General features: G+C 37.8%; 1 protein-coding gene across 1 annotated transcript in view; it reads left to right on the top strand.

The window, feature by feature from the left end:
* The window catches only part of TMEM131 (transmembrane protein 131), a 237,732-nt gene that overhangs the window by 156,068 nt on the left and 68,803 nt on the right, over positions 1 to 12,861 (top strand). The window contains exons 7-11 of the mRNA XM_039232398.1: positions 243 to 365; positions 5,712 to 5,792; positions 8,026 to 8,176; positions 8,281 to 8,337; positions 9,286 to 9,347. Coding sequence (XP_039088329.1) covers positions 243 to 365; positions 5,712 to 5,792; positions 8,026 to 8,176; positions 8,281 to 8,337; positions 9,286 to 9,347 — 474 coding nt within the window. The remainder of the gene's footprint in view (positions 1 to 242; positions 366 to 5,711; positions 5,793 to 8,025; positions 8,177 to 8,280; positions 8,338 to 9,285; positions 9,348 to 12,861) is intronic.

The following is a 12,861-nucleotide window of genomic DNA, read 5'->3' as shown; positions in this document are numbered from 1 at the left end:
GGGGATGGAGGAGGGCACTTGTGGGGATGAGCTCTGGGTGTTATGTGGAAACTAATTTGACAATAAACTATTTGTAAAAAAAAAAAAAAAAAAAAAGAAACCACAATGTATTCTTTTTAAAGGTAGTCACGATTTTTCCATCTAAATAAGACTATTAGTTTTCCCTAGATGAATCAGTTATAACTATAAAAATGTTAGTTATCAAAGCAACTCAGATTACCTTTTTTTCTCCTTTAAAATAGGTATTTGGTGTTGGAGTTCCCAATCCATATCGACTAAGGCCATTCCTTGGGGCCAGAGTCCCTGTGAACAGCAGCTTTTCACCTATAATAAATATACACAATCCTCACAGTGAGCCTTTGCAGGTGAGTTTATGGTGGTGATTTTGAATGAGTTACATTTTGGTGGAAATTCACACTTAGCATGAAATCTTAACTTCTTACAGTTTGCGAGAGTATTTAAAATAATGGGATTTTATAGATGTATCAAAGAGTGGTTATTCTTTTAATGCAGCTTGCTGTGGTCAGAATTTTTGGACTACAGTAGTCCAGGTATTGAATTTTTGGAACCACTTTTTAAACAACCGTGGTTTCCCTGGTGTTACAGTTCCTCAGCTCTGCATTTAAGAGTTTTCAGCTACACAAGGCCACTACTTCTCTGATGTGATGTAAATTTTTAAAACCCCGTTCATACTTATTTTTGGTAATAAAAGTTTTGGGTGATCGCAGCCTGGAAATTAAAGTCTGATGAAGGGTAATATAGAATCATTATTAAAAAGCAAACTTATTTTTGGTTAAAAAATCCAACTCCTGGGGTGCCTGGGTGGCTCAGTCAGCTGACCATCCTTCTCTTGATTTCCACCCAGGCCACAAATCCAAGGTCACAGGGTTGAGCCTCTTGTCAGACTCCATGCTGAGCATGGAGCCTGCTTAAGATTCTCTCCCTTTCTCTCTCTCTCCCCCTCCCCTCCCCGCCCCTCTCCCTTGCTTACTCTGTCTATAAAATAAAATAATAAAATAAAATAAATAAACAATCCAACTCCTGATCTTCCTCAATCTGTTAAGTACTGATTGTTTTCAAATTTGAAATCTCTCCTCACTAGTTCCTGGTCTCTCTTATAGTCAGTGACAAGTGTCACTCCTTTATGTGTTTCCTAAAATCCCCATCCTACATCCCCAGTGACTTCCAGCTATGTGACATTTGTTGCCACTGTAGCTTCTAGTTGTGTTGTCTGGCTGAAAGGAGATGCGGATGCTCTCTGGAATAGTTCATAGTATCCACACCCAGGCTTCCCACAGTTCTTTAGGACTGGTACTGCAGGCCTTCACAGTGGCTTGAACGTAACAGGTGGAGGGAAGATACTGCATATTGTGGTAAGCTACAGAGCTTTAACAACCAAATTGATTCTTGTCATCCCAGAACCCCCTGGCAGAAACATTCATAAACAATGAAAAAGAAAATGTAGAGGAGAAAAAACTGAGATTGTTAGAGCCTGAATTGTGAAATTATATGCTAAAGTAGCAAGGAAGAGGTTTCTCCCCAATGCTTGGGTAACATTGGGTGAGCATAACTACTAATGAAAATACTCTACCCAAATTTTAATTATTTTTAGCTAGATATTTTCATTATAAAAGAAGAAAATGCTCTTGTTTTTACAAAGAAAAATATTTGTATTTCCTCTTCATCAATCACTCAGTCATTTATATCCTTTTGCTAACTTTAGTAATGGTGTGTTTTCTGTATTTTCCCTGTTTTGGCTAACTCTTGTCACAAATTATGTAGAAACCTCAAATTCCTGCTGCTTTCTTTCCTTGACTATTTTCAGTCAACTTATTTTTGTTGTTGTTGATGTTCATGTAGGCTTTTTCTAGTTACAGTATTTTAATTGAAGAATATATACCACACTGGACTTTTCACCAGCATATAGGAGAGCAAATGGAAAAACCAAAGCTGTCCTCTTGGAGAAAGTGTAGATTATTAGTTTTTAATGATTTTTATTTTTGAGAGAGGGAGGGGCAGAGAGGGCGACAAAGGATTCTAAGTGGACTCCACATTGTCAGCGCAGAGCCCATTGTGGGGCTCGAACTTATGAACCTGGATATCATGAACCTAAGCCAAAGTTGGATGCTTAACCAACTGAGCCACCCAGGTGCCTCACAAATACAGATTATTTGTCTGGAAGGCACTCTTAACCTGATGGTTCTACAATATGTTGTACTGTGCCATTGGTCTTATCCTAAAATTCAAGAAAATACTGTAAACAAGAAGTTGCATCCCATTTGTTTATTATATATAAAACACAGACCCATGAGTATGTCCTCACTGAAAAAAAAAATGTTAACAACTCAAACATGTAAAGCAGAAGTCCCCTTGAACTTCTACTTTTTAATCCAGTGCTGTCCACTAGAACTTTCTTTGATGGTGTGTCTGCATCTGCTCTGTGCAGTACAGCAACCACTAGCCACATGTGGCTAAGGAGCAGTTGAATTTTTGGCTGGGATGGCTAAGAAACTGAACATTTATTTTCTTTTATTTCAGTAATTTTAAATGTAAATAACCCCAGGTAGCTGGTAACTGTTGGTGTTAGCGCAGCTCCAGCCCCAACCCCCTTCTCATAGACACTGCTCATATGATCTTGGTGCACCAGGTCAGCCCTCAGACAAGTCAGGGTGGTTGTACGCATGTATGTAGACACACAAGAAGAAACATTCTTTGCAGATTTTTTTTTTTACATAAACTATATTCTCTATATTTTGGCTTCCTTTTTTTCCTATACTTTATTAAATTAGCACTGGACTTAAAATCAACAGTATGTCACATTCTTAGTTTTAATGTGATCTTTCCTTTGAATTTTATAATGTAGCCTTTTTCTGTACCCATTTCCTTATTCTTTTCCCTATGATCAGTAGTCTACCTTTTAATCTTCTGTTTTCACACATTGTTAGGCTTGTTTCCTTAATAACCTTGAAAGAGGAAGTAAAATAATATGTGATGTCTTTTGGTTTTTCAGAAAAGGTTCTGCAGTCACTTCATCAGTTAAGATGGGATTACTATTGGGGCACCTGAGTGTCTCAGTCTGTTAAGCATCTGACTTTGGCTCAGGTCATGATCTCACGGTTCATGAGTTCAAGCCCCCTATCGAGTTCTGCACTGCTAGCACAAAGCCTACTTTGGATCCTTTGTCTCCCTCTCTCTCTGCCTGTTCCCTGCTCACATGCTTTCACTCTCTCTCAAAAATAAATAAACATTTAAAAAAAAAAAAAGATAGTATTACTATCAATACACCTGGAACCATAAGGGAACACTGTGATAAATCAGAAGGCAGGTAATAATACCTAGAAAATCTTAGCCCTTTAGTCTTTGCTAAATCCATTACTCTAACAACATACACGCAAAACCTTTAAGTTCGTACTAAAAGCATTCCTTTTTTTCCTGCATTGTCCTTTATGTACTCCTGAAGGACTTATGTGGTAAAACAAGTGAAGGTTTTCTCCCCACTCTTTTACTTCACTCCTTTTAATTAAATACATTAAATTAATTTAATTAAATACATTATTTCTTTTTTAAGAGATAGGGTTACCTGCCTTAAAAGGAAAGTCTCTGATAGGGCACCTGTGTAGTTCAGTAGGTTAAGTGTCCAGCTTGACTCAGGTTATGATCTCGCTGTTTGTGAGTCCACGTCCTGCGTCGGGCTCTTTGCTGACAGCTCAGAGCATAGAGCCTGCTTTGGATTCTGTGTCTCCCTCTCTCTCTGCCCCTTGCGCACTCATGCTGTCTGTCTGTCTGTCTGTCTGTCTCTCTCTCTCTCTCTCTCTCTCAAAAATAAACATTAAATGCCTTATGACTCATTCTATCCCTAGGTATTTACCCAAGAGAAAAGAAAGCAGATGTTCATACAAAGACTTATACAATGCAGTATTCATAGCACCTTTATCCAGAATGACCAAAAACTGGAAACAACCCATATGTCCATCAGTAGGTGAATGGATCAATAATTGTGGCATAGCCATAAAATTGAGGGGGAAAATGAACTCTTAATACATACAACAGCATGAAGAATCTCAAAATAATTACACTGAGTAAAAGCAGCCAGACACAAGAGTACATACTGTATGATTCCATTTATATAAAGCTTTAGAAAATACAAATTAATCTAGAGTGGCCAAGCACAGCTCATTGGTTGCCTAAGGGTGTAGGGGGACAGAGAGAGACAAGTAGATTTGCAAGGGGCATGAAGAAAATTTGGAGATAATGGGCATATTTAATGTCTTCATTGCAGTAGTTGCTTCATGCCTGTATATGTATGTCAGAATTTATCAAGTTGTGATAAATACCAAGTTGTGACACTTGAAATATGTGTCGTTTATTGTATGTCAGTTACACCTCGGCAAAATGGCTTTTAAAAATCATGAGTACACGTGGGGATGAGCACTGGGTGTTATGTGGAAACTAATTTGACAATGAACTATTTGAAAAAAAAAAAAAAAAAAAAAAAATCATGAGTACAGATATAAGCCACAGAGGTATTATTAATGGTTCCTATGATTTTGCCACCAAGAGAAACCAGATATTGCTTTAAAAATGTTTCTCAGAATAACCATTCTTCACTATTTCACAATTATAGTAGTTTTTGGATCTGCTGCTAAAGCTTGTTATAAATGTGTGAATAAAGAAGGATTTGTGTGGGGCACCTGAGTGGCTCAGTCGGTTAAGCATCCGACTTCAGCTCAGGTCATGATCTCATAGCTCGTGAGTTCCAGCCCCCATATCAGGCTCTGTGCTGACAGCTTGGAGTCTGCTTTGGATTCTGTGTCTCCCTCTCTCTCTGCCCTTTCCCCACTCATGCTATTTCTCCCTCTCGTAAGAGTAAATATTAAAAAAAGAAGAAGCAGCAGCATTTGTGTTACTATAAGAAATACAAAATTTGTATTTCTAAAGCTTGATAATTTCCATAAACTATTTTTCCTTTGGAAATAAAAAGTGTTCTATGGATAGATTTTCTTTAGTCCAGTGTCTGAAATAACTATACTGTTTTTAAGTTTAATATTGGAAACTTGCCTTGTTTTAATTAAAAATAATTACCATTGGAGGACCTGGGTGGCTCAGCTGGTTAAGCATCCAACTTCGGCTCAGGTCATGATCTCACAGTTAATGAGTTTGAGCCCCACATTGGGCTCTGTGCTGACAGCTCTGAGCCTGGAGCCTGCTTCCTCTCTCTCTCTCTCTCTCTCTCTCTCTCTCTGCCCCTCCCCACTTGCACTGTGTCTCTCTATCTCTCAAAAATAAATGTTAAAAAAAAATCAGGGCACCTGTGTGGCTTAGTCGGTTAAGTGTCCGACTTCAGCTCAGGTCATGATCTCACGGTTTGTGGGTTTGAGCCCCACATCGGGCTCTGTTCTAACAGCTAGCTCAGAGTCTGGAGCCTGTTTCAGATTCTGTGTCTCCCTCTCTCTCTGATCCTCTCGTGCTCACACTGTCTCTCTCTCTCTCAAAAAAAATAAAACATTAAAAATAATTTTTAAAAAATCACCATTGCTTACACATCTGAAATACTGACTCCAGTGAGAAGACATGAGACTTATTCTACTTTTATATCTATAAATGTTTTTAAATATTTCTAAGACATAGGGCGTCAGACTTCAATATAACCACAAATCACTTTATTGAGAATATGATTTTGAGCTTAACTGTCATGTGCTCTTTCACCACAGGTTGTAGAAATGTACTCTAGCGGAGGAGATCTTCACCTAGAACTCCCAACAGGTCAACAAGGAGGCACCAGAAAACTGTGGGTGAGTGCTGGCATATTTCTCTCTCAATTACTTTTCTTAAATACACCAGAAAATAGTTTAACTTCCTTCCTATCACGTGAATAAATGTGGGCGACTCTCCTTTAATTATATCTTAATATTAAATTTACATCAGATATACTTGAAATTGGATGATATAGGGAGAGAAAAGTGTAAGTAATTTTTGGAAAGAGCAGTGAACAAAATTGGTGAGAGCTTTAACCCACTGTGTAGAAAGGAAGAGATTTCTATTCTATTCTTCCACAGAATTATACTGGTAAAGTTGACTCTGAATCTAATAATTTATAAGGTGCTTTTTACTAAGATTTAAAACAAAAAACCAATGGGAAGTATCCATTATATGTTTGAGGTAGAGAATTGAACATGCAGATTTACTGCTGATAGAGATGACATTTTTAGAGAGAACAGAGTCAAGCCCTCATGATGACATAGAAATTTTAAATTCTTAGATGATCTACATCCACCTTTAATATTATTGAATATTTAACACTAGTTTGTGTCAGTGCTTAGAGAACCCTTTTTCTTAGAGAACACGGGCAAATATTAATCAATGAATCTGTAGCAACTACCTTACTTGTAAAGTTTCCTGCATTAGGAGAGTTTTTCTTTAACTTGGTATTGTCTACCAAGCTTTAATCCAAAGAGGGGAAAGGTACAGTAAACACAGCTCTTACACCGAGGGCACTCTGATCATTGCTCATCCATAACTGAAGAAAACGGACTTCACCGCTGTGAATGAGTTCTGAAGATCAATTTTACTTATTAATTGCTCTGTTAAACATACATAGCCTCTTGTTCTGTCTTCTGACCAGTCTCAACCAAGGAAGGAATGCAGAAGGGACATTTTTAAGATGTTCAATTGAATAATTAGAAACAAATTTGTCAGGATTTGGTTAACTCCCCAGATATAGAAACACACTGGCAGATAGGAATATGTAATGGATAGTTCATTTATATTCTTTCACAGAAATGTTTTATCTTGAAATTATATTACTGTTTGAAAAGCCTTTGGGAGAAGTAGTATATAAAACAATGCTTCAGAGCATTAACTATAAACTATTAGTTTGTATTATAATTCTACATAGAAGAACTAAGAATTTACTGTGAAATGTAATTGGTATCTAATAAACATAGGAGAATTCAGATTTCTACTTAGTTAAGAACTGTAATGAATGGTAGCAGAGATGGCATCATGTTTTAATAATCCCAGTGGCTACAAAAAAAGATAAAGTTATTCTTATTCCTACAAACCTAGAGTAAAAAAAAAAAAAAAAAAAAAAAAAAGTCATTTGGCCTTGACCTCACCCTCAGCCCATTGTGTACTTAAGAAAAGCCCAGAGACCAAGTCAGCTCCCTAGAGATGGGGAAGTGGATGGTGCATCTCTTGTGGCCCCAGGAGGGTTCCAATCACTTCTTTCCTACTTTGAGGCTAAAAAGTTAAGAGAATAGAGGTAAGTGAGACAAATAATAAACTCTAAAACACAAGGATTTCCTTAAATATGCCAGAAGGTATGTACAGAGAAATTCTGGTGGTCCCAAGGAAGTCAGATTGTTATAAAACCAGGAAAAGAATTACATCTCAAAAAAAAATTTTTTCCCAATCTTTCCTCTAGTGTATTTGTGAGTTTTCTCTCATTACAGGCCTAAACGTTTTTGCCATTGTCCTTGCTAAGAGCCTTACTGAGAGCAGTTGGTAAACTGTGGATTTGCCTGGGAAGCTTTGTGGTGTTAGGTTTTAAATGAAAGGAGAGACAGAGTCCAAGCTCTCTTGGTTATTATTTAAAGAGATCCCTGTAGATTTCTAGAAGATCATTTCCCTCCAATGCTGACATCTCTATTTGGTAGAGAATTTTAATACTGAATTATATGCCCAAGCATCACACTAAAAGATAACTGGTTTTGTAGATTAATTCTATCTTTTAATGATAATTTTGCAACTGAAAATTTTATTTCTTTCACTTGGCTCAGTTTTACATACCATGCTTCATCAGTTCTAAGATGGGCTTCTCTCACATTTTAATGTTCTTCACAATTGGGGTATGTGTTACAATCCATGGAATATATCCGTTTAAATGGCAGTATGGGTTTTTTTCTTCTTAGTAGGTATATAAAATAATAATGCATCTTCTAACCAGTACTGTCTTCTTCAATAAACTGTGGTGGCTTTTGCAACATCACAAAAGCTGTGCTACATTATGGTCTGTTAACTTGTCAGGAAATTCCTCCTTATGAAACCAAGGGAGTGATGAGAGCCAGTTTTTCATCCAGGGAAGCAGATAATCACACAGCCTTCATCAGAATAAAGACAAATGCTTCAGACAGCACAGAATTTATCATCCTTCCTGTGGAGGTAGAAGTTACAACAGGTTAGTACAAAACCAGAGGAACTATAAATGCATTTGTTTTGTTTTCAGTACATCTTAACTTTGGGCAGAGTAAAACCTAATGGTTTACTTTTCTCTTTTCCAAGCCCCTGGAATTTATTCCTCAACCGAAATGTTAGATTTTGGTACACTACGAACACAAGGTAAACATAAAAAGGAGGGGCGGGGGGAGACAGTGTTTTTATAAGTCTTAAAAAAAAAAAAGCCTCTGTTCAAGTGCTGAGTGGCTCTACTTTCAACTCCTTTGTAGCTCAGCTTTGAAGTCACCTGTCAGTGGGTTGCATGATCTTATTATAGAAGCCTTCTTTGGGGAACTTCGAGCCCTCACAGGTTAAGATCTCATTCTTCTGAGAGTTACTATTGCTTACCAGGTGGAAAAGCGGGATCATAAGATAACGTAAGGGAAGATTGAGGCAAACAGTAGCTTCTGAGTTTTTAAATCAATTTCTCACCTACTCAGTTATGCTTACTCCTGTTTTTTAATAGTAGAAAAAAGGGGGGGGAGGGTAAGCTTTACTTCTGTATTTTTATTTAGAAATGTTACTCAGTTACATTATAATAATGTAATGTTACATTTTGTCCCAGATGGTCAAAGAAAAACTTCAAATTCTAAAATTGAAAATGATCAAGTTAAAGAATTTATTAAGGAAAAAAGTAGAAATACTTGTAACTTGAGATTTCTGTAGGCCATATGTAATTAGAATTTGGTTGTTGGGGATTGAAGACCCCTTTTTGAAACTTAGATTTTTCACGTTGATAATTTAACATTGCACATTATTAATTTGCTCCCTTGTGCTTTCCTAGAAAACTAAGAGATTAGTAATAATGTCTAATTTCACTAAAAATTTATGTTTTGGTCTGTTTTTTGGTCTGATTGTTTAGGAGGGGCCTGTTCTTACAATACAGAGTCCTTGTGAGTAAGGTCATTGCTACTTATGAGTTAGGTGGGATCACATTCTTTTTATTAACATGATTATGGTTCTTTTTCACATTCTAGAATAGATTCATTCTGATATCTCATAAGGTAAAAATCTTAGTTTGCTGTAAAGCACACCTGTTAAAGAAATATTTCTTCTCTTCAATTTTAACAGATCTACCAAAAGTTTTAAACCTTCATTTATTAAATTCAGGAACAAAAGATGTACCAATAACAGTAAGTTTTTATTTATTCTCTCCTAATTTATATATTCTTTGTTTTTAAACTTATGACCACCTTAAAACTAATTAAACTCTTCCTCTAAAGGATTCTGTTCTGTGATGGCCTAATGACACTTTAGTTGTTAAGCGTGATGTGAGAAACCTGTTCTGCCTCTAGCCACCAAATTTCAAGGATGAGAAGGAAAGTAGGCCATCTTCCCCAAGCTAAGTCTGAACCAAAGTTCCTGAGGTTCTTGTTGAGGCAGAATCAGATAAGAGGCTTGTGGATTCTGATAAATCCCAGGATGTATGCCATGTGCGAAGAGAAACAGGTTATAAGGATTCCATCAGGTTTGGTTGTTAGACCTAGGGTATGGGTAAGTGAAAAGGAAAAAAAGGTTCATTTGAATTGGGAAGAGAAATTATAAAGCAAAGAGATATGGTAGGTAACGTTAGAATGCTGTTAACTTTTGTCAAAGGTACTCCTTCCACCTGGCAGCTACTATAGCATACTAAATAGACTGTAAACTCGGGTCATCTCTTCCCCTCACACATGCACATAGAACAAGTGACTTTTAGGGGCACCTGGGTGGCTCAGTGGGTTAAGCCTCCGACTTCGGCTTGGGTCATGATCTCCCAGTTCGTGGGTTCGAGCCCCATGTCGGGCTCTGGGCTGACAAGCTGAGAGCCTGGAGCCTGCTTCGGATTGTGTGTGTGTCTCTCTGTCTGCCTCTCCCCTGCTCGCTCGCTCGCTCGCTCTCTCAAAAATAAATAAACATTTAAAAAATTAAAAAAAAAAAAAAAGAACAAGTGACTTTTATGCTCTACAGTGGAATTGAGGAGCCAGTACACAATTTTAGGGAAAAATAGGAAAGAGACCTATCCGAATTTTGCTTTGGCCCACAACCTCACCTCCTGGTGAAGTCGCAAGATATATACATAGGGAATAATGGGAAAAGAAAGCAGTCCATTTTTATTATAACGTGCTGATTCAGAAGCCTAAATTCAGAGAACTCTGATAAAAAGAGATAGATCAAAGGGGCATGAGACTTAAGGGACCTTTGTCCATCCAGGGCCAAACCCAAAGTTCATTGTCATCTGGTAGAGTAGACCAAAGAGAGGAGAGTTTACAAACCCTAAATGAGGGAGCGAGATGGGGTAACCATATTTTAATGTGTAATGACTGTGTTCATGAGTGGGATCGTATTCTGGGCGGTTCCCTGCTATCTGACCTAGTGTTTCTTCCTGCTAGGTAAACGCACTGGGGAAATGGGTCTTGTAGAGCGCTTCCCCACGACGCAGTGGGGTTCCTGCCTGTCCGCTTTTGGCAGGCTGAGAGTGACCTGCGATGCAGTTGCCTGGGTCTGCTGTGATTCGTGCCCATTCTCTTCAGGGTCCCTCAAGGGTTGGGTCCCCACTGCAGATGACAGGGGACAGGCCACCCTGATACCACTGAAACAAAACACAAAAGCAGTGAGCAGCAGCTTTACGTCCCTTGTTTGTTGTTATTTCTCTTTTTCGGTAGCAACCGAGGTCCCTTAGTGTATGTATTTTTATATGCTTGCTTTCAAAAAATATATTCATTTTTTGAGTTAGTGACTTTTAAATCAGTTTTTGAAAGATTGTCATCAAGTCCCTGTGGAATGACATTGTCAGCCTGTTCTCCAGTAGTGACCATTTACATAAGAAAATATTACAGTGAATGTTTCTGTGTATAATTTCTTTTTAATTCCTATTGATAGCAGTAATTAATTGTACTTTTCAAAAAATACATAATGGTGATTGTTACTATATTGAGGAGTTAGTGATTGGTTTTGGCTCTTTATATTGAAACTTTAACAAATCTATAGAAAAGTGAGCAAAATAAGAACAGTATAAATGTTTCTAAAAATATGAGTGCATGTATGTTAATGCAAACACCCTTTCTAGACAAGGACTGTTCTGCAATGGTGTACTTGTTTTCTTTGTTTGATGTTATAATATCAGTTATTTTATAAAGGTAGTAGATCGCTATTTTGCGACTGTTGTGGTTTCCCAATAGAATGAGTTGGAAAGTATTCTCTCCTATTTTGGGGAAGAGTTTGTGAAGGATTGGTGTTAACTCTTTAAATGTTTGGTAGAATTCACCAATGAAGTCCACTGAACCTGCGCTTTTATTTGTGGGAGGTTTTAGAATTCAGTCTCTTTAGGCCTATTCAGATTTTCTATTTCTTGTTGGTCGGTTTCAGTGGTTTATGATTTTTCTAGGAGTGTTTTCATTGCATCTCCGTATTCTAATTGGATGACATACCCCCCTTTCATAGTGTTCCCTTCTAATAACTTTTTTCCCTGTGAAGTAAGTAGATAATAACATCCCATTTATCATTCTTAATTTTAGTCAGTTAATCTCATCTATATTTGAAAAGTGTTTCGGGTCAGTCAGGCTAAAGGTTTGTCAATTTTGTTGATCCTTCCAAAGAACTAATGTTTGGTTTTGTTAATTTTCTCTATTTTTTCTTTGCCATTAAAACATACTTTATTTAATGAATAAAGGTAGTAGATAGTAGAAGACTCCCCTTTGTTCCCCCACTACCATCATCCTCACATTTGCAAACTGAAAACTTAGAAAACCTCTGTTAGACTTCCCTCCCCAACCATAAACACATACACAAACATTTTAGGTTTTACCAGTCAGTGAAGTGCGAAGACCTCCTTATCGCTGCTCTATGTTCACATTTTAAAACTTTTTTACACCCAGAATTGTGATTGTTTTTGTTCAAAAGTCTCTAGGTTAATTTATCAGTGCTTCCTCCATAACAGAGTGTAATTCCTTCTGCTGGATATTTCAGATTGCTTTGGCTCCAGCCTACTTTTATCTTCCTTGAACTTTTTGATACTGATTTCTTCTTTAGCCCAGCTGGCCACGTAGAGCAAGCACATGGTCATGTATGCACTGCTCCTCCCAGTCCTTTTTCTCTCCATAGCTCAAGTGCTTTCTCCACTGAGAAGGCATCTGGTAGCACAGCCTCCTCGTGGCACATTCGGACATCCCCCTCTAGCTGCTGTGGACAGCAGTTCATTTGCCTGTAGGGCAGACCCTGGCTGTTGCTGATGGATCACCCTGCTGTTGCCTCAGTTTGAGATGTCAGATGATTTTTATTTTTGTGTGTTCTCCCTGCTATTTGCCCATGAGTGGTTTCTTCTATCTGTAGGATGCCATTGCACAGAGCAGCGTCGTTAATGAGCGTTTCATGTTGGGCAGACTTCAGGCCTGCAGTCACTTCCTCAAATGTGAGGATTCTGAGATTTGATGGAAAGGTACCTCTACTTAGCCCAAGCAACCTTATCTAATTTTTTACATACAATGAATGGACCAAAACAAATGTCTTTTATAATAAACGTTTTCTTCAGAAGTGAAATTATCAATCTGAAGAATATGAATGAGAGGCACCTGGGTGGCTCGGTCGGTTAAGTGTCCGACTCTTGATTTCAGATCAGGTTATGATCTCATGGTTCATGAGATCAAGCCCCACGTAGGGTTCTGTGCTGAC

The sequence above is a fragment of the Hyaena hyaena genome, unplaced genomic scaffold (genome assembly GCF_003009895.1).
Source record: "Hyaena hyaena isolate Hyena2069 unplaced genomic scaffold, ASM300989v1 scaffold_64, whole genome shotgun sequence".
Taxonomy (NCBI): domain Eukaryota; kingdom Metazoa; phylum Chordata; class Mammalia; order Carnivora; family Hyaenidae; genus Hyaena; species Hyaena hyaena.
This window is presented reverse-complemented; position numbering and strand designations above follow the sequence as displayed.